The sequence below is a fragment of the Aegilops tauschii genome, chromosome 7, assembly GCF_002575655.3.
Source record: "Aegilops tauschii subsp. strangulata cultivar AL8/78 chromosome 7, Aet v6.0, whole genome shotgun sequence".
NCBI lineage: Eukaryota > Viridiplantae > Streptophyta > Magnoliopsida > Poales > Poaceae > Aegilops > Aegilops tauschii.
Window position 1 is genome coordinate 34,101,098 of NC_053041.3, and position 19,607 is coordinate 34,120,704.

A 19,607-nucleotide genomic window follows, 5' to 3' on the forward strand; every position below is an offset into this window, starting at 1 on the left:
AAAGTTGGCATAGTATCATCATTTCATCCACATAGCATGTGCAAGAAAGTAGAGAGGGTTACAGCAAAAATTGGATGCACTTCGTGTACAAAACGGACAATCTCTTTCGAAGTATCAGGGTTTTGTACGGAAACTCGTTGTTACAAAGGGATTTCATTTTTTCGAACTCCAGACTTTTTCTGTGTTTAAAATGCACCATTCAAAGCCACATCATCAATTTTCAACCCTTTCTGACTTCATTTGTTATTTTTTATGCATTTACTGATTATTTTGAGCTATAAGACCCTGAAATTGAAAAGCATTTCAAATGAACTCTGAAAAGGTTGAAAGTTGGCATGGTATCATCATTTCATCGACATAGCATGTGCAAGAAAGTAGAGAGGGTTACGGCAAAAATTGGACGCACTTCGTGTATAAAACGGACAATCTCTTTCGAAGTATCAGGGTTTCATACGGAAAACTCGTCTGTTACAAAGGGATTTTATTTTTTTGAACTTATTTGAACTCCAGACTTTTTCTGTGTTCAAAATGCACCATTCAAAGCCACATCATCAATTTTAAATCCTTTCCGACTTCATTTGTTATTTTTCATGCATTTACTAATTATTTTGAGCTATAAGACCCGGAAATTGAAGGCAACATATAGCTCTCATGAATAGATAAGTGAGCAAATTAATAGAAGTTCATCATCACATTAAAACCGAAGTACATACATAGTTCTCATTGAACAACATATAGGTCTGCAGAGCATCTAATTAAACCATACATTGAAATTATGTAAAACATTTCAATGCAACAACAAATGCGATCATAATCGTAACCAAGGTAACAATTGATCCAACTGCATAATGATACCAAGCCTCGGTATGAATGGCATATTTTCTAATCTTTCTAATCTTCAACTGCATTGCATCCATCTTGATCTTGTGATCATCGACGACATCCGCAACATGCAACTCCAATATCATCTTCTCCTCCTCATTTTTTTATTTTTTCCTTCAAATAATTGTTTTCTTCTTCAACTAAATTTAACCTCTCGACAATAGGGTCAGTTGGAATTTCTGGTTCAATCACCTCCTAGATAAATAAAATCTTTGTCATGTTGGTCGGCATAATCTATTTATATATAAAAAGTAATTGACGGGTTAACCACAAAAAAGATAAATAGATTAACATTCCCACAATAATTAGAAAGATCTAACCATCTATTTGGTGGATTAACGATTAATAGCCATTCGATTTAAGTTGTTAAAATTACCCACCATTACCATTTCTTACATGGAAATGGCGCCTGCTAGGCGTAAGCCAGCTGATGACAACGAATTATAGACCGCCTTACGAGTCGTTGGATTGGGCGCTGTACAGCCGTCCGTCTTGCTATGCTTCCAACCGCAGGATCAGGCGGCACGACTCAACTCCCTTGTCGGCACCACAACAGCTCCCATGGCAGCACCGATGGCGTCCAGTGATGCTTCATTGCAACCTCGCCGGAGCTCCAACGACCGCCACGACGCTTAATTGCAACCTCGCCGGAGCTCCAACAGCAACCACGGCGATTCATTGCAACCTCGCCGGAGCTCCAACAACTACCAAGACGCTTCATTGCAACCTCGCCGGAGCTCCAATGACCACCGCGACGCTTCACTGCAGCTTCAACGACGCTTCATTGCTACCTCGGCGGAGCTTCAACAACCGCCGCGGCGCTCCACTGCAGCTCCGGGGCGCTTCATTGCAGCCCTGCCAGCGCTTCAATGCAGCACCGACGACCCGCCAACACCGGCACAGTGGTACTCCACCACCGCACACGATGGGAGCCGGCGAAGCTTCACTGCAGCATAACTCGACGGCGACGGGGTGCTGCGATGAATCACACGGCGGCGACAGAGATGCTGCGACACAGCTCGCGGTGGCGACGGAGCTCTGGCCGCCCGATGTTGCGATGTTCCTCTCCTCAGCCTCCCATTGCAGCATGTGCGGCGAGTGGACGCCCACCTCCGACACCGTTGTCGTCTGCAGCTCCGGTGGTCAGTACCACGCAGCCCCGCGGGATCTCGCGCCGCCGCCCACAACATGCGCACCATCGCTCCCCCCGCAGCTACGGCTCCTCGTCGAGTGGCAGCCATCGCAGCGCAGCGGCGCCCCTTGTAGCAGCAGCAGCTTACCGACCGGGGGCTGGGAGAGGTGAGGGACAGAGGCGGATGCGCTCAGGAAGAGAAGAGAGCAAGGCTGCAGGGGGAATTGGGAGAGAGGGGATCGGGTGTCCAGAGGAAGAGGAGGACTTGGTCCAGGAAAAGGATAAGGTTGAGGGGCGGTGCATCGTTTCGACCGAACACGTGTCGATCTATCGAGGCGACTTACAGAAACGAGAAATCAGCCGGCTTAAACAAAGCGTTTTCCCATGGAAATTGGTCTTGGGTTACAAAAACTGCACCTATCCAGCTTCAATTCTCCCGTATAAGTAAAAAAAAATTGTTTCATAGGCTTGGAAAACATGCACGTGGGGGCTGCCCTACGACTTCCTACTGTACGCACTGCCGCCGCCGCCGCCGTCGTTGCGATGTGAAGATCTCACGCAGCTCCCGCTCCATAGGTTACAGAAGGTCACCTGGCAAGATAGCAGGCACTATAGAAGGAAGAAAGCATGATGCAGACGAAGGGGGGAAGAGCAACATGAGTGCGATGGGCAGCAGGATCCTTGGCGGGCTGGAACATTGCAGATGTGATCTGACGAAGAAATTTGGGAATAGTTCTTCCTTCATTGCCTAAGTTAGAGGTATGGCTCATGATTGGTCACGGGTAGTGAATGGGATCCACTATGACCTCCCAGCCTCCCTGTCCCCAAAGTAATTGCTCATTGGATACATTCAGATCACACCCCAACAACGATTTGAGTTGATCTTCCTTCAATCCTCACCCACTCTGCAGACAAGTAAATCTGTATCGTTATATTCCTCCTATGTGCTTCAACCTGTTGTATTCATCGCAGAGGCCCCATAGATTTGCTTGATATCCTGCCCCCCAAAAAGGTAGGTCATCAGTAAAATCTCATCAAGCCAGAAAAATTGGTTCTGGGCATGTATATGGTTAGATCTTTCTAATTATTGTGGGAATTTTTCTTAAGGTATGCCTACGCGTGTATGTGCAGTCTCATCAAGAGAAAGTTGCAACTGTTCCATGAGGTAATTGTTCACATTATTTCGTCTCAACTAGAATGCATGATTTGGTTACTCTCAGTCTCTCAATCATTGTATGTAATAGAAACTTCTCAATCATTATCCAATTTCTATTAGCTAGCACATGGAACGATCATGTCATTTGGCTAAGGCTGCAATTGTACTTGCAGAAAGCTCAGGTTTTGATTAAGTAGAGCACTCTGCAAGGCGGGTAAAAATCTTGCTTCCTTTCTCAGGTATCTACCGACCAGCGTGACTCGACTGTGCAGACAGGTCACTGAATCCAAAATCAGGTACAAACCCTCCTCTACATAGTTTATTTTGGTGTGAAGTTATCGAAGACACAGACTGCTGCCCGCAAAAAAAGAGGGCATACTGGCGCCTAAAATATTGGGAAACATATGCAGCCGTAGAGGTTGAGGAGGACGATTGCAGCATGCACCCCGCATGGCTGGAGTACGTGGACATCGATCCAGTATGGCTGCATGTTTACCGGTCAATTAATGATTTGATGGCTTCAGAAAAAAATCTTTGAAAAACAGGCCGACATGAGATGTGTAGTGTACATGCACGTGTATGTAAGGGAATTTCAGTGACGCGAGGACGCAAGCAACTGAACGCTGTACATACAATGTCTTCATAGTTTGTGTCATACTCTCAGGTCGTATGTTGCACACGATCCAAGCAGCCTCACCGAGGATAACACTCCCGACCATACATTCCACCCAACACATCAAAATATACTGACCTACCTACTATGTCGTCATGCAAATAATAAATAAATTTATGGTACTTAAGTTGAATACTGAACTAGAGGCCTTCATATTCATGTCGAGGGTGTACATTATTAGTCACATGGAAGAAAGGGAGCATCTCTGGTATAAATTTTAGTTAGTATATATACATATGAATGCTATATATATATCTCTTCTGTTTATCAGAAGGAAGGAAAGTGCTGATATAATTGCATGGTAGCTAGGATTGTTTTGTTCAGGAATATCTTTTATGATCAATTTTATCCTTGTAACTTTACTAATTTTATTTCTATTTCCCTACTTTTTCAAGAGATGGACAAGGTAACTGCATTTGCATGGTCTGCATTGCAAGCTTTAAATAAGCCTACACAAGTGTCTTTTTTTTAGAAAAGGAGGATGACCCCCGGCCTCTGCATCTAGGCGATGCATACGGCCACTTTATTAATTATTCTCACAAGACCTTACGAAGTCATACAACAGCAAGACTAAAGCCGCGGTCTAAGCAACAAACTGTCGCTACACCTATCCCGTTGATGAAGGGGCGCAGATAGCCTGAGCCTAATACCAAACAGACATCGCAGCCAAGCCTAACATCTAAGACCTGAGACCCCAACCTAGCCACTTGTCGGGTCTGGGGCACACACTGGTCCGGCGCGCTCTCAAAGGCCGCCGCTGCCAACTGCCACCGCTCCCTCTTCAGAACTGTACTGATGCATCAACCTTGCTCGGTCCAGCTATCGTCGACGCCACCACGGCGCCCAACGGCACCTCATCCCTGCGCGCAAACAGTTGTACACGTCGCGGTCGCCACTAATACACCTCAGCGCCATGCTGCCACGTACCACCAGCCGACACAGCTTGAAGCCTTGGAGGATTTGTCGTGCGTAGCACCTGCCGACCAGGCATCACTAGTAGAAAACGAAGCTTTATCACCGGTTCATAAGGGCCTTTAGTGCCGGTTCTGCAACCGGCACTAAAGAGTGGAGACTAAAGCCCCCCCCCCCTTTAGTATCAGTTCAGCACGAACCGCCACTAAAGGCCCACCATGTGGCGTGAGCTTGCGCTGTGGTATGGGGGACCTTTAGTACTGGTTGGTGTTACCAACTGGTGCTAAAGGTTTTTTTTTGAAACTTTTTTCTGAAAATTTTGGAAAAAAATTGAATTTTTTTCGATTTTCAATTTTTTGAATTATTTGATGATTTATTCTCTAATCACCCCTCTTAACTACTCAAGTGTGGATCACTCATTCCAAATCGTCTAACTTCCCGACCGGTCACCCATCCTCTCACTCCCCCAGCCTGAGCACGCTTAACTTCGGAGTTCTATTCCCTCTACTTTCCAAGTCTGCACTTGTTGTTTTCCTGACAAGTTGCCCTTTCCAAGTCTGCACTTGTTGTTTTCCTGACAAGTGTGGATCACTCATTCCAAATCGTCTAACTTCCCGACCGGTCACCCATCCTCTCACTCCCCCATCCTTTGAAGTTTTTATCATTTTCTTTTGATTTTTGCAAAACTGAAATGGCGATACACGGGGGGGGGGGGGGGGGGGGGGTAGAGTTTGAAAATTGCCCTATAGTCCCGGTTTGTGTCTCCAACCGGGATTATAGGTCAGACCCCTTTAGTCCCGGTTCATGGTACGAACCGGTACTAAAGGTAAGCCCTTTATTACCGGTTTGTGCCACGAACCGGTACTAAAGGTGATCGTGGGGCCCCGGCCTGACGCCAGCCTGCCACCAACCCTTTAGTACCGGTTCGTGGCACGAACTGGTACTAAAGGTTCAACACGAACCGGCATTAGTGCATAGCCGTTTGAACCGGCACTAATGGTACCATTAGTACCTGGCCAAAATCAAACCGGGACTAATGTGTCTCACATTAGGTCCTTTTTCTACTAGTGCATGACCAAGCGTAGCACCTGTCGGTCAGGCATGACTTGACATATCCACCGAAGCTCCGTGCAAGACGAAGCCGCTCCACCTCCTGCCTCTGACTTCCAGCGCTGCTCCACAAAACGATGCTCCCAAGAGAGAAACGACACCGCAGTGCCGCTATCGTCCGGTCTGGAACACCAGATCCTAGGGTTTCCCCCGGAGCAATACGAGTGGGTCGACGGTAGTCACATAACGATGCCTTCATCAAGGTAACGACGTGGAACGCCGCCATCGCCCGCCGTCGGCTCGGTTTTCACCGGCAACTATGTCTCCCTGACTCGCAGCTGGTGCCAGATGACGGATCCCGAGATCCGAACACCTAGCCTCGCGCCGACCACCTCTGACGGAAGAGATGACCACCACCGCCGGTTGCACCGGTCAGAACAGATCTGATCGGAGGTGCCGCCGACGAGACCACCAGGCCCTCCACGCCGCCGTCGCCGATCTGAAGGCAGCATGCACGCCACCGCGGCCAAGCCGGCCGCCGCCGCCGCGCGAAGGGCCATCCGCAACGCCCGCAGCCCTGGCCTCCGCCGCGCCAAGCGGTCGCCGTCCGAGGACGGGCAGGCCTCCCGCCGCCTGTCGACATCCGCCGCGCCGCAAATCCAAGATCGGTCGCGCCACGTCACGCCTTGGGGTCCACCCCACCCCGGAGACGCGCGAGAGAGGAGATCCCCCGCCACCGCCGTCGGCCCCCGGGCTTAGCCCGGCGGCGTCTTCCGGCGGCGGCGGAGGGAGGGGAGGAGGGAGTTTGTGGCGGCGGCGGCGGCTAGGTTTCTGGCCACCCGAGTCGCCCTAGGGGGAGGACGACGCGGGGCGAAGAGTGGTAGATCAAAGGCTCTTCCTACACAAGTTTCTGGAGTTCATGTCACAATTCTATCACATTTTTCGTCCATTGATACATATAGTGATTCCACTTTTCATGCTGACACGTGAGATATTATAGGCTTCACCCATCCCTCAAATAGAATAAACTGCCCAATTGTTTATATTGCAATTATCAACATTTTTTTTCTAAAATTTTGCGGGATAGACTTTTAACATGGCTGGCGGTATTTATCTTGGCGTCACACTTGAAAGATTTCAGCTCTCGGTTGAATGGCAGCACACGGACATCAGATAATGGGCCTCAACCTTCAAAGATAATATTCTAATATTTACTTCTCTTCACCTTTCCCTCTGCAACCTATATAGAAAATTTTACTACTGTAGCTTTCAGAAAATTATTTTGTATGTGGAAAAGCACTTTTCTCCCTAATTGAGTGCATTATTTTTATGTAAATTTTGGTGTCATTTATTTTCACTATGCTGTCTATGAGACGAACATGTCGACTTGGAATGTAATATGATACCTCCAAGTTGTATTGACTCCAGCATTAATCAATACACACCATCTTGGATGTATTTTCATCAAAATATTTTCCTAAATCACTTATAATATAGGAATGCATTATAAACTGAATAATGACATGAGAACAAGTTTGGTTTGACAATATAAGTGTTCCAACAAGATCGGTCGTAGTGGTGACAGAGAAACTGTAAGTCTTTTAGAACTTCTTGTATCTCAGCTGGAAGAAGAAAATTGCATGGCACTACGATCTCACAAGAAGTTGCAGTTTTTCCTGATGGATGATATATTTGGCTACTAATCTTTCAATGTTTTCATGTAAGGATATATACATGACACAGTATTCACATGTGATATGTTCTCTTCAAGTTAATTCAGAATCTCTATTAATGGAGACATGTATCTTCTATATGTTCATTAAGTGCTTCTCCTACATATTATCTCATTAATGTGGCAGGCTTTGATTTATTGCTGTTAGCTAGATGGTGTGCGAAATTATTTTTCTATTCTTATTGAAGTAACGCATGTTTAGGCAATATGGTTTGAGAAGATGTTGTATCGAGGCCAAAACAAAATTCAAAATAGTGGGATTTTCAGTAACCCGTCCCTATATATTGTTCAGATTAACTGCAAGCACTACACTTAAATCTTAGTGTTCGACTTTTACATATTTTGAAGGAGCATTCACTTTCTGACAATTTATAATCTTACATTGCTGTCGTGTGACCATAATGTTATGAAAGTACAGAAGTATCTTGTCCTTCCTGGGGTAGAGCTCATACACAACTAAAGATTTATTATCTGCTTAATTACGTTCACATATGTTTAATCCTTTCTTTTTGCTGGGAACACATATGTTTATTCACGTGAAGTACATTTTGGATCTTTTCCTCCATGTATTATATTTATTAGTGACCCATGTTCACCTGGAAGACTACATGGACACCTCCTGTAATGTTAGAAGCGCCGATAATGCTCTGGCTAATGTGTTTTTATGCCAAGCAAGAGGTTGAATAAGTCATGCTTTTAGTAATGTTGCCAAGACACATACTCAGTTAAACATCATCTATTCTAAGTTATATTTAACTTGGGCATGTTGGATATTTGAAACTGTTTGCATCATTTTGATTATTATCCACATAAACAATCAAAGTCGGCGGATAACCTTTCGGCACTTGGAGAATTATTGCAGTATTTCTGATAACCATATATGTATACGAATTATGTTCTCCTAAGTATCTTGATATTGTTTAATGAAATGTGCTAGCCAATTAATGATGTTGTATTACAACTTTGAAATTCATTGTAGTTGCATTTAGCTCCCCATTACTATTACACGTAGAACAAGAGTGATGACACTTCTGTTAACAAAGGGAAGCCCAGAGTACAAATGTTCCTTACAAATGTAAATTAACTATTCACTGGGTATTGTTTTTGTAACTATGGACAATGATATTTTATATTCACATTTCGGTCTGAATTTGTTTTTTTTCACAAATCACATAATATGTCATGATTATAAACTTCTAAAGTTCTAGCCCGCGCATCGAGCAGGCCACTTTCCTAGTTGTCATAAACAATAAATGAACCAAATAGTTATAAAAAGATAATATATACCACATCCGAATCATAGACAGGACGAGGGCCGACGGGGGCGGATACCAAAACCATCGCACTATATAATAACAAGGAATAATAAAAGTAAGAAAATTAGACAAGTATCTATCTAAAGTAAGAATTTTTTGCTTTCAGAAAGAAGATAAGAACAAGAGGCTCACCACGGTGGTGCCGGCGACGAGATCGGCGCAGGTAATCGACGGCGGTGAAGACGGGGATGGGACGTGATGGACCGCTAAACCTACACAAATCTCGGGGAAAATGGAGCTCAGTGGTCGAGTTTCGAGAGGAGAAAGATTAACTAGTGTGGCTCAGACATTTCATCGAACACCTCATGTGCATAGGAGGTGAGCTAGAGCACCCAAATGCCCTCCCCTCGCTGGCCAGAAAAAACAGAGCACTGTGGAGTGCTCTGCTGTGGCGATGGGGTATATATAGGCAGCTCATTTGTCCCGGTTCGTGGCTGGAACCGGGACTAAAGCCCAGCCTTCAGTCCCGGTTCAAGCCAAGAACCGGGACCAATGGTTATGGGCCAGGAGCGAGGTCCATTGGTCCCGGTTCGTGGCTAGAAACGGGACAAATGGGTCCACACGAACCGAGACCAATGCCCACAAGGCCCCGGCCACCCCTACGGGCTCATGAACCGGGACGACTGCCCCCATGGGTCCCGGTTCGTGACTGAACCGGGAGTAATGGGCTTGCCATGCCCGAACCAAAGCCCTGTTTTCTACTAGTGTGGCATGGGGTCCCTACTCCTTCTTCTTCTTCTTCTTCCTTGGCCCTCCTAGAGAGAGGGAGATCTCCCCTAGATTGGATCTCTCTGTAATCTTCTGTTGCTCATGATTGTTTTCGGAGCCCTTCACAGTTTCTTATATTCCCGGAGATCCGTAACTCCGATTGAGCTGAACTTTTGAGGGGATTTTTATCAGGTAATTATCTTTCTGGCAGCTATAGAAGAGCTCCAACTGACCTAAGAGGTGCCCACATGGCAAGGGGGCGAGGCCAGGGGGTAGAATGCACTATGTTGCCTTGTGGAGCCCTCGGGCACCGTCTTGCATTGATTCTTTTCCCAAGAATCACATATATTCCAAGAAATATCTCCGTAAACTTTTATTGTATTTGGACTTCATTTGATATGGATTTTCTATGATACAAAAAACATGCAAAAAAACAGGAAATGACACTTGGCATTGGATCTATAACTTAGTCCACAAAAATCATATAAAAGTGCACAATAACCATATAAAATTATTGTAAACATGGCATGAATACTTCATAAATTATAAATACGTTGGAGACGTATCAACATCCCCAAGCTTATTTCCTGCTCATCCTTGAGTAAGTAAATTATAACATACATAATTTATGAAGTGTGAATGCTAGAATAGTGCACAAGTTTGATCATTGATAATTCCAAACACCTTTTTTAGCATCATTATATATCATAAAATAGTAGCTTATCTCATAAAATACCTCATGATCAATTAGCAAGGTATTCACATGTTAACGTATAGACCACAAACTTTCTTGAAACCTAACAAAATATGTTCTCAGTCATCAAACAATTGCAATTCATCTTATTTTCAACAAATGTCTATGTAAGAGCTTTGATTTAGCAAATTCCACATACTCAACTATCATTTAGTCTTGCATGATTGCTGACACTCAAAGCAAATTTTTTGAACAAACCATTTGAGTCAAACACATAGGAAGATAGGGGCTTAATGTTCGCACCCCAACTTGCTTATCATAGCTGATAATGTCAATAATAATAACTCATGATTACCTATATTCAACTGGATATATGTGCCTGGATCATTCCCTACCACATGATTCTTGCCAAGTAGAGAATAATTGAGGTTGAAAATAGGAATGAACACTATTAACTCTTGCATAGAAGTAAAAACTGAAAAGTAAAATATAGGCCCTTCGTAGAGGGAAGCAGAGCCTGTTACTATTATCCATGCATAGAACATCCTCTTCTTCCCCATTTTAACATGTTGACTGAGTGGTTCACTGAAAGCATAGAAATTTAGACTTGTGAGGCTGACAATCAATTGTTATTTGTTAAGTTAGTGACACTATTGTCTTGGTTTTATGCACCCCTCCGTACTTTGTTTTGGACTGGATTCTCGGCGTTTGATATGGCGATGACAACCGACCCTTGCTAAAGGAGAAAATTCTTCATATGTCCATTAGCTAGCGAAAATTGTTCAATGGTTGAGGTGTCACCCCATATATTTCCATATATTGAGGTGTCAATTGATGTTCTATCATCTTGACAAACAATTATATTACGTCGTACAACCAATTATAAAAGTGTCACGATCATATTTTCGACATGCGTGAACATTTTTCAAAAATGTCAGCAACATTTTTTAATGGAGTGAAACATTTTTTGCATGACATACTATTCCCTCTCCATGTTGAATCATAAGGATACTTCATTTGTAAAGCCCGTGCAGGCACACAGGTTGCCGACTAGTATATATAAAAGGTAAGATTCATTACCTTCCATTAAAGGGAAGGTCTCCAAAAGTTTGCAAGGTGTTCAAAACAAAGCAATAAGCACATAACTCTCTTTGTTCACAGCAGCAAAACACGACATACATGGTAGAATACGCGTGTACCTCTACGACAGCAGCAGAATTAGCGAGTGAGCATTTCTCTAGAGGCCCAGCCCGTGTATTCCTTCCTTCTTACGTATCATCCCGTAGGGCACAGCCTCCGCTTTACTCATTTCCGTTTTTCTTCACATGAGTCACGAGGGCAGCGGCGGTGGCGGCGAGATGGCCCTCGCATCGGCCATCCGCAGACGGCGGGGCCACTGGAAGACGAGGACCACCTCGGCGAGATCCTCGTCTGCCTCCTCCCGCTGCCCTCCTTGCTTGTCCGCGCCTCCGCCGTCTCTGGGCAACGGGGCGCCTTGTCACGGACCAGGCCTTCTTCCGCATCCTCGAAGCCTCGATCAGATCCCTCGCGAGCGCTTCTCCCTATGCTTCTGGCACGTGCTTGGTCGCTGGACCTTGCTAAGATGCTGCCATGGCCGCATCCTGATCATCAACCGGGATCTGAACCTTCTCCTTTTGTTCGCCCCTGTCACGAGGGGCCTCCGCGGCGTGGTAATTCCTCCGAAATTCGTCGATGACGAGTACGTCATCTACAATGGGGCCGTGCTCTGCGCTGTTGCCGACGTGCAAGGTCACTTGCATGGAGACTACCACTCGGGCCCCTTCAACGACGTGGTTCTGGTGGCCACCAGATGGAGACACCCAGTGCTAGCCCGGGTCTACTCCTTAGAGACTGGTGAGGGGGAGATCTTCCCATAATGGCGAAACCATGTATTGTCAGCAAGTTGCTCCCCTCCACCCTCACTGGAAATGATATTTACCGGTGGCTAAAAATGCCCCTGGATGGCATAGTCAAGTTTGATTTGGATAGCGAAACGCTATCTGTGGTCAGGAGGCCTATTTTTAATGGCATTCTCAGTTCCTGCATCCAGATCATCATGGATGATCATGGCCGTGTTGGCTTCGCTGTATTTTCGTACCAGAGCCTACAAATGTGGGAACGCATGCTCAATAGACATGGTACTGCCATATGGGTGCCACGATAGACCGACCACGTGCATAGTATGCTTTGGTATGCTATGCTCAATAAAGTAGGGTACTTCGAGGATGGTGATGCGCTTCTTCTAACAGTGTCCTTCGGTGGGCGTGCGACCACCTACTCCTTCATGCTTCAACTTGAGTCATTGGAGTGGACGAATCTTAATCAAAGATTTTTGTTGTATTCCTACCATCCGTTCGCATACTCCTATACGGCAGGTAATTTCTTATCTTTACATAACAGGAGTTGCCTGAACATACTTATTTGGCATGCATGGTTGCCCAATGCCTTTACTGTGCTTTGAACTAATTTGTAGCAAATTAGATCAATATAATTAGTAGTTTTGTTTTTTTGTTTTATAACTCAATTGTATTTATCTGGAAAGATATCAAACTATTTTGACTAATGTGCACTATCATATCATTTCTTTGCTTACATCCTCTATATAAAGTGATTGTGGGGAACAACCTGTTGGTCGGGTTGGTGGTGGTATGGCGTGCGTGCGGCGGGAAGCGGGTTTAGTCCCCATTCCTGGCATCCGATGTTTTCATCGTTTAAAGAAACATAAAACAGATTGTGAAAATTAGTCAATCTGCTCAATATAACGTGTAGTCAAAGACACCTTCCTAGTAAATATTACACCTGAAATTTAAGCATACAAGGCTCTGAAGGGTTCTCCGTTGCATGTAGCAGGTTTCTTATGTAGTAAAAGATTTTCTATAGACAATATTACCGTAAAGATGTCAGTACATGTAGCAGGTTTCTTGAGCCCGCTAATTGATGCTATATTAGGAGTAATTGACACTACATACCAAGTTTCTGACATGTAAGAATACTCATATGGTATGCCAAATAGACCTTAGTTTGTTCCAGGATTGTGTTGCTGTTAATGCTATTACTATTATCCATGCATAGAACATCCTCTTCTTCCCCATTTTAACATGTTGACTGAGTGTTTCACTAAAAGCATAGAAATTTAGACTTGTGAGGTTGACAATCAATTGTTATTTGTTAAGTTAGTGACACTATTTTCTTGGTTTTATGCACCCCTCCGTACTTTGATTTGGAGTGGATTCTCAGCGATTGATATGGCGATGACAACCGACCCTTGCTAAAGGAGAAAATTCTTCATATGTCCATTAGCTAGCGAAAAAAATTCAATGGTTGAGGTGTCACCCCTTATATTTCCCTAAGTTGAGGTGTCAATTGATGTTCTATCATCTTGACAAACAATTATATTACGTCGTACAAACAATTATAAAAGTGTCACGATCATATTTTCGACATGCGTGAACATTTTTCAAAAATGTCAGCAACATTTTTTAATGGATTGAAACATTTTTTGCATGACATACTATTCCCTCTCCATGTTGAATCATAAGGATACTTCATTTGTAAAGCCCAGAACATGACATACATGGTAGAATACGCGTGTACCTCTACGACAGCAGCAGAATTAGCGAGTGAGCATTTCTCTAGAGGCCCAGCCCGTGTATTCCTTCCTTCTTACGTATCATCCAGTAGGGCACAACCTCCACTTTACTCATTTCCGTTTTTCCTCACATGAGTCACGAGGGCAGCGGCGGTGGCGGCGAGATGGCCCTCCGCATCGGCCATCCGCAGACGGCGGGGCCACTGGAAGACGAGGACCACCTCGGCGAGATCCTCGTCCGCCTCCTCCCGCTGCCCTCCTTGCTTGTCTGCGCCTCCACTGTCTCTAGGCAACGGGGCGCCTCGTCACAGACCAGGCCTTCTTCCGCATCCTCGATGCCTCGATCAGATCCCTCACGAGCGCTTCTCCCTGTGCTTCTGGCACGCGCTTGGTCGCTGGACCTTGCTAAGATGCTGCCATGGCCGCGTCCTGATCATCAACCGGGATCTGAAACTTCTCCTTCTATTCGCCCCTGTCACGAGGGGCCTCCGCGGCGTGGTAATTCCTCTGGAATTCGTCGATGACGAGTACGTCATCTACAATGGGGCCGTGCTCTGCGCTGTTGCCGACGTGCAAGGTCACTTGCATGGAGACTACCACTCGAGCCCCTGCAACGTGGTTCTGGTGGTCACCAGATGGAGACACCCAGTGCTAGCCCGGGTCTACTCCTTGGAGACTGATGAGGCGGAGATCTTCCCATAATGGCGAAACCATGTATTGTCAGCAAGTTGCTCCCCTCCACCCTCACCGGAAATGATGTTTACCGGTGGCTAAAAATGCCCCTGGATGGCATCCTCAAGTTTGATTTGGATAGGGAAACACGATCTGTGGTCAGGAGGCCTATTTTTAATGGCATTCCCAGTTCCAGCATCCAGATCATCATGGGTGATCATGGCCGTGTTGGCTTCGCTGTATTTTCGTACCAGAGCCTACAAATGTGGGAACGCATGCTCAATAGACATGGTACTGCCATATGGGTGCCATGATAGACCGTCCACGTGCATAGTATGCTTTGGTATGCTATGCTCAATAAAGTAGGGTACTTCAAGGATGGTGATGCGCTTCTTCTAACAGTGTCCTTCGGTGGGCGTGCGGCCACCTACTCCTTCATGCTTCAACTTGAGTCATTGGAGTGGACGAATCTTAATCAAAGATTTTTGGAGTATTCCTACCATCCGTTCGCATACTCCTATACGACAGGTAATTTCTGATCTTTACATAACAGGAGTTGCCTGAACATACTTATTTTGCATGCATGGTTGCCCAATGCCTTTACTGTGCTTTGAACTAATTGGTAGCAAATTAGATCAATATAATTAGTAGTTGTTTTTTTGTTTTATAACTCAATTGTATTTATCTAGAAAGATATCAAACTATTTTGTCTAATGTGCACTATCATATCATTTCTTTGCTTACATCCTCTATATAAAGTGATTGTGGGGAACAACCTGTTGGTCGGGTTGGTGGGGGTATGGCGTGCGTGCGGCGGGAAGCGGGTTTAGTCCCAATTCCTGGCGTCCGATGTTTTCATCGTTTAAAGAAACATAAAACAGATTGTGAAAATTAGTCAATCTGCTCAATATAATGTGTACTCAAACTTCTCCTTCTGTCGCCCCTGTCACGAGGGGCCTCCGCGGCATGGTAATTCCTCTGGATTTCATCGATGACGAGTACGTCATCTACAATGGGGCCGTGCTCTGCGCTGTTGCTGACGTGCAAGGTCACGTGCATGGAGACTGCCACTCGGGCCCCTTCAACGTTGTTCTGGTGGCCACCAGATGGAGACACCCAGTGCTAGCCCAGGTCAACTCCTTAGAGACTGATGAGGGCGAGATCTTCCCATAATAGCGAAACCATGTATTATTAGCAAGTTGCTCCCCTCCACCCTCACCAGAATGATGTTTACCGGTGGCTAAAAATGCCCCTAGATGGCACACTCAAGTTCGATTTGGATAGCAAAACACTATTTGTGGTCAGGAGGCCTATTTTTAATGACATTCCCAGTTCCAGCATCCAGATCATCATGGGTGATCATGGTCGTGTTGGCTTCGTTGTATTTTCGTACGAGAGCGTACAAATGTGGGAACACATGCTCAATTGACATGGTACTGCCATATGGGTGCCACGATAGACCGCTCACATGCATAGTATGCTTTGGTATGCTATGCTCAATATAGTAGGGTACTTTGAGGATGGTGATGCGCTTCTTCTAACAGTGTCCTTCGGTGGGCGTGCGGCCACCTACTCCTTCATACTTCAACTTGAGTCATTGGAGTGGACGAATCTTAATCAAAGATTTTTGGAGTATTCCTACCATCCGTTCGCATACTTCTATAGTGCAAGTAATTGCTTATCTTTACATTACAGGAGATGCCTGAACATACTTATTTTGCATGCATGGTTGCCAAATGCCTTTACTGTGCTTTGAGCTAATTGGTAGCAAATTAGATCAATATAATTAGTAGTTGTTTTTTTGTCTTATAACTCAATTGTATTTATCTGGAAAGATATCAAACTATTTTGACTAATGTGCACTATCATATCATTTCTTTGCTTACATCCTCTATATAAAGTCATTGTGGGGAACAACCTATTGGTCGGGTTGGTGGGGGTATGGCGTGCGTGCGGCGGGAAGCGGGATTAGTCCCCATTCCTGGAATCCGATGTTTTCATCGTTTAAAGAAACATAAAACAGATTGTGAAAATTTGTCAATCTGCTCAATATAACGTGTAGTCAAAGACACCTTCCTAGTAAATCTTTCACGTAAAATTTAAGCATACAAGGCTCTAAAAAGGACTCCATTGCATGTAGCAGGTTTCTTATGTAGTAAAAGATTTTCTATCGACAATATTACCGTAAACATATCAGTACATGTAGCAGGTTTCTTGAGCCCGCCTATTGACAATACATACCAAGTTATTGACATGTAAGAATACTCATATGGTATGCCAAATAGACCTTAGTTTGTTTCAGGATTGTGTTGTTGTTAATGCTATTACTATTATCCATGCATAGAACATCCTCTTCTTCCCCATTTTAACATGTTGACTGAGTGGTTCACTGAAAGCATAGAAATTTAGACTTGTGAGGCTGACAGTCAATTGTTATTTGTTAAGTTAGTGACACTATTGTCTTGGTTTTATGCACCCCCTCAGTGTTTGATATGGCCATGAACACCGACCCTTGCTAAAGGAGAAAATTCTTCACATGTCCATTAGCTAGCGAAAATTGTTCAATGGTTGATGTGTCACCCTTTATATTTCCCTAAGTTGAGGTGTCAATTACTGTTCTATCATCTTGACAAACAATTATATTATGTCGTACAAACAATTATAAAAGTGTCACGATCATACTTTCGACATGCGTGAACATTTTTCAAAAATGTCAGCAACATTTTTTTAATGGAATGAAACATTTTTTACATGACATACTATTCCCTCTCCATGTTGAATCATAAGGATACTTAATTTGTAAAGCCCGTGCGGGCACACAGGTTGCCGACTAGTATATATAAAAGGTAAGATTCATTACCTTCCTTTAAAGGGAAAGTCTCCAATAGTTTGCAAGGTGTTCAAAACAAAGCAATAAGCACATAACTCTCTTTATTCACAGCAGCAGAACACAACATACATGGTAGAATACGCGTGTACCTCTACGACAGCAGCAGAATTAGCGAGTGAGCATTTCTCTAGAGGCCTAGCCCGTGTATTCCTTCCTTCTTACGTATCGTCCAGTAGGGCACAACCTCTGCTTTACTCATTTCCGTTTTTCTTCACACGAGTCACGAGGGCAGCGGCGGTGGCGGCGAGATGGCCCTCCGCACCGGCCATCCGCAGACGGCGGGGCCACTGGGAGACGAGGACCACCTCGGCGAGATCCTCGTCCGCCTCCTCCCGCTGCCCTCCTTGATTGTCCGCGCCTCCGCCTTCTCTGGGCAACGGGGGCGCCTCGTCACGGACCAGGCCTTCTTCCGCATCCTCGACGCCCCGATTAGATCTCTCGCGAGCGCTTCTCCCTATGCTTCTGGCACGCGCTGGACCTTGCTCAGATGCCGCCATGCCGCGTCCTCGTCATCAACCGGGATCTGACCCTTCTCCTTCTGTTCGCCCCTGTCACGAGGGGCCTCCGCGGCGTGGTAATTCCTCTAGATTTCGTCGATGGCGCGTACGTCATCTACAATGGGGCCGTGCTCTGCGCTGTTGCCGACGTGCAAGGTCACTTGCATGGAGACTACCACTCGGGCCCCTTCAACGTGGTTCTGGTGGCCACAAGATGGAGACACCCAGTGCTAGCCCGGGTCTACTCCTTAGAGACTGGTGAGGGGGAGATCTTCCCATAATGGCGAAACCATGTATTGTCAGCAAGTTGCTCCCCTCCACCCTTACCGGAAATGATGTTTACCGGTGGCTAAAAATGCCCCTGGATGGCATACTCAAGTTTGATTTGGATTGCGAAACACTATCTGTTGTCAGGAGGCCTATTTTTAATGGCATTCCCAGTTCCAGCATCCAGATCATCATGGGTGATCATGGCCGTGTTGGCTTCGCTGTATTTTCGTACCAGAGCCTACAAATGTGGGAACACATGCTCAGTAGACATGGTACTGCCATATAGGTGCCACGATAGACCGCCCACATGCATAGTATGCTTTGGTATGCTATGCTCAATATAGTAGGGTACTTCGAGGATGGTGATGCGCTTCTTCTAACAGTGTCCTTCAGTGGGCGTGCGGCCACCTACTCCTTCATGCTTCAACTTGAGTCATTGGAGTGGTGATTTTTGGAGTATTCCTACCATCCGTTCGCATACTTCTATACGGCAGGTAATTTCTTATCTTTAATTATTTTGCATGCATGGTTGCCCAAAGCCTTTACTGTGCTTTGAACTAATTGGTAGCAAATTATATCAATATAATTAGTAGTTGTTTTTTTGTTTTATAACTCAATTGTATTTATCTAGAACGTATTTCTCTAGAGGCCCAGCCCGTGTATTCCTTCCTTCTTAGGTATCGTCCAGTAGGGCACAGCCTCCGCTTTACTCATTTCCGTTTATCTTCACATGAGTCACGAGGGCAGCGGCGGTGGCGGCGTGATGGCCCTCCGCACCGGCCATCCGCAGACGGCGGGGCCACTCGGAGACGAGGACCACCTCGGCGAGATCCTCGTCCGCCTCCTCCCGCTGCCCTCCTTGCTTGTCCGCGCCTCCGCCTTCTATGGGCAACGGGGGCGCCTCGTCACGGACCAGGCCTTCTTCCGCATCCTCGACGCCCCGATTAGATCTCTCGCGAGCGCTTCTCCCTATGCTTCTGGCACGCGCTTGGTCGCTGGACCTTGCTCAGGTGCCGCCATGGCCGCGTCCTCATCATCAACCGGGATCTGACCCTTCTCCTTCTGTCACCCTGTCATGAGGGGCCTCCGTGGCATGGTAATTCCTTTGGATTTCATCGATGATGAGTACGTTATCTACAATGGGGCCGTGCTCTGCGCTGTTGCCGACGTGCGAGGTCACGTGCATGGATACTGCCACTCGGGCACCTTCAACGTGGTTCTGGTGGCCACCAGATGGAGACACCCAGTGCTAGCCCGGGTCTACTCCTTAGAGACTGGTGAGGGGGAGATCTTCCCATAATGGCGAAACCATGTATTGTCAGCAAGTTTCTCCCCTCCACCCTCACCCGAAATGATGTTTACCGGTGGCTAAATATGCCCCTGGATGGCACACTCAAGTTCAATTTGGATAGC

General features: G+C 45.7%; 2 protein-coding genes across 2 annotated transcripts; both read left to right on the forward strand.

Annotated features, from left to right (window-relative positions):
- The first annotated feature begins 14,029 nt into the window (after positions 1-14,029).
- Positions 14,030-14,567, forward strand: LOC141026716 (uncharacterized). Its single transcript, XM_073503559.1, has 2 exons — positions 14,030-14,146; positions 14,214-14,567. The coding sequence occupies exons 1-2, from the start codon at positions 14,030-14,032 to the stop codon at positions 14,565-14,567; spliced, it is 471 nt and encodes a 156-aa protein (XP_073359660.1).
- A 3,108-nt stretch (positions 14,568-17,675) lies between these two features.
- LOC141026717 (uncharacterized) lies at positions 17,676-18,205 on the forward strand. Its single transcript, XM_073503560.1, has 2 exons — positions 17,676-17,867; positions 17,915-18,205. The coding sequence occupies exons 1-2, from the start codon at positions 17,676-17,678 to the stop codon at positions 18,203-18,205; spliced, it is 483 nt and encodes a 160-aa protein (XP_073359661.1).
- The last annotated feature ends 1,402 nt before the right edge of the window (positions 18,206-19,607 follow it).

Excerpts from the sequence above, each read along its gene's own strand:
- LOC141026716 (XM_073503559.1), top strand. The coding sequence starts at position 14,030 with ATGGCCCTCCGCATCGGCCATCCGCAGACGGCGGGGCCACTGGAAGAC. Across the intron at positions 14,147-14,213 it reads TGCTTGTCTGCGCCTCCACT|ATCCCTCACGAGCGCTTCTC; the intron begins GTCTCTAGGCAA and ends TGCCTCGATCAG.
- LOC141026717 (XM_073503560.1), top strand. The coding sequence starts at position 17,676 with ATGGCCCTCCGCACCGGCCATCCGCAGACGGCGGGGCCACTGGGAGAC. Across the intron at positions 17,868-17,914 it reads ACGCCCCGATTAGATCTCTC|ATGCCGCCATGCCGCGTCCT; the intron begins GCGAGCGCTTCT and ends GACCTTGCTCAG.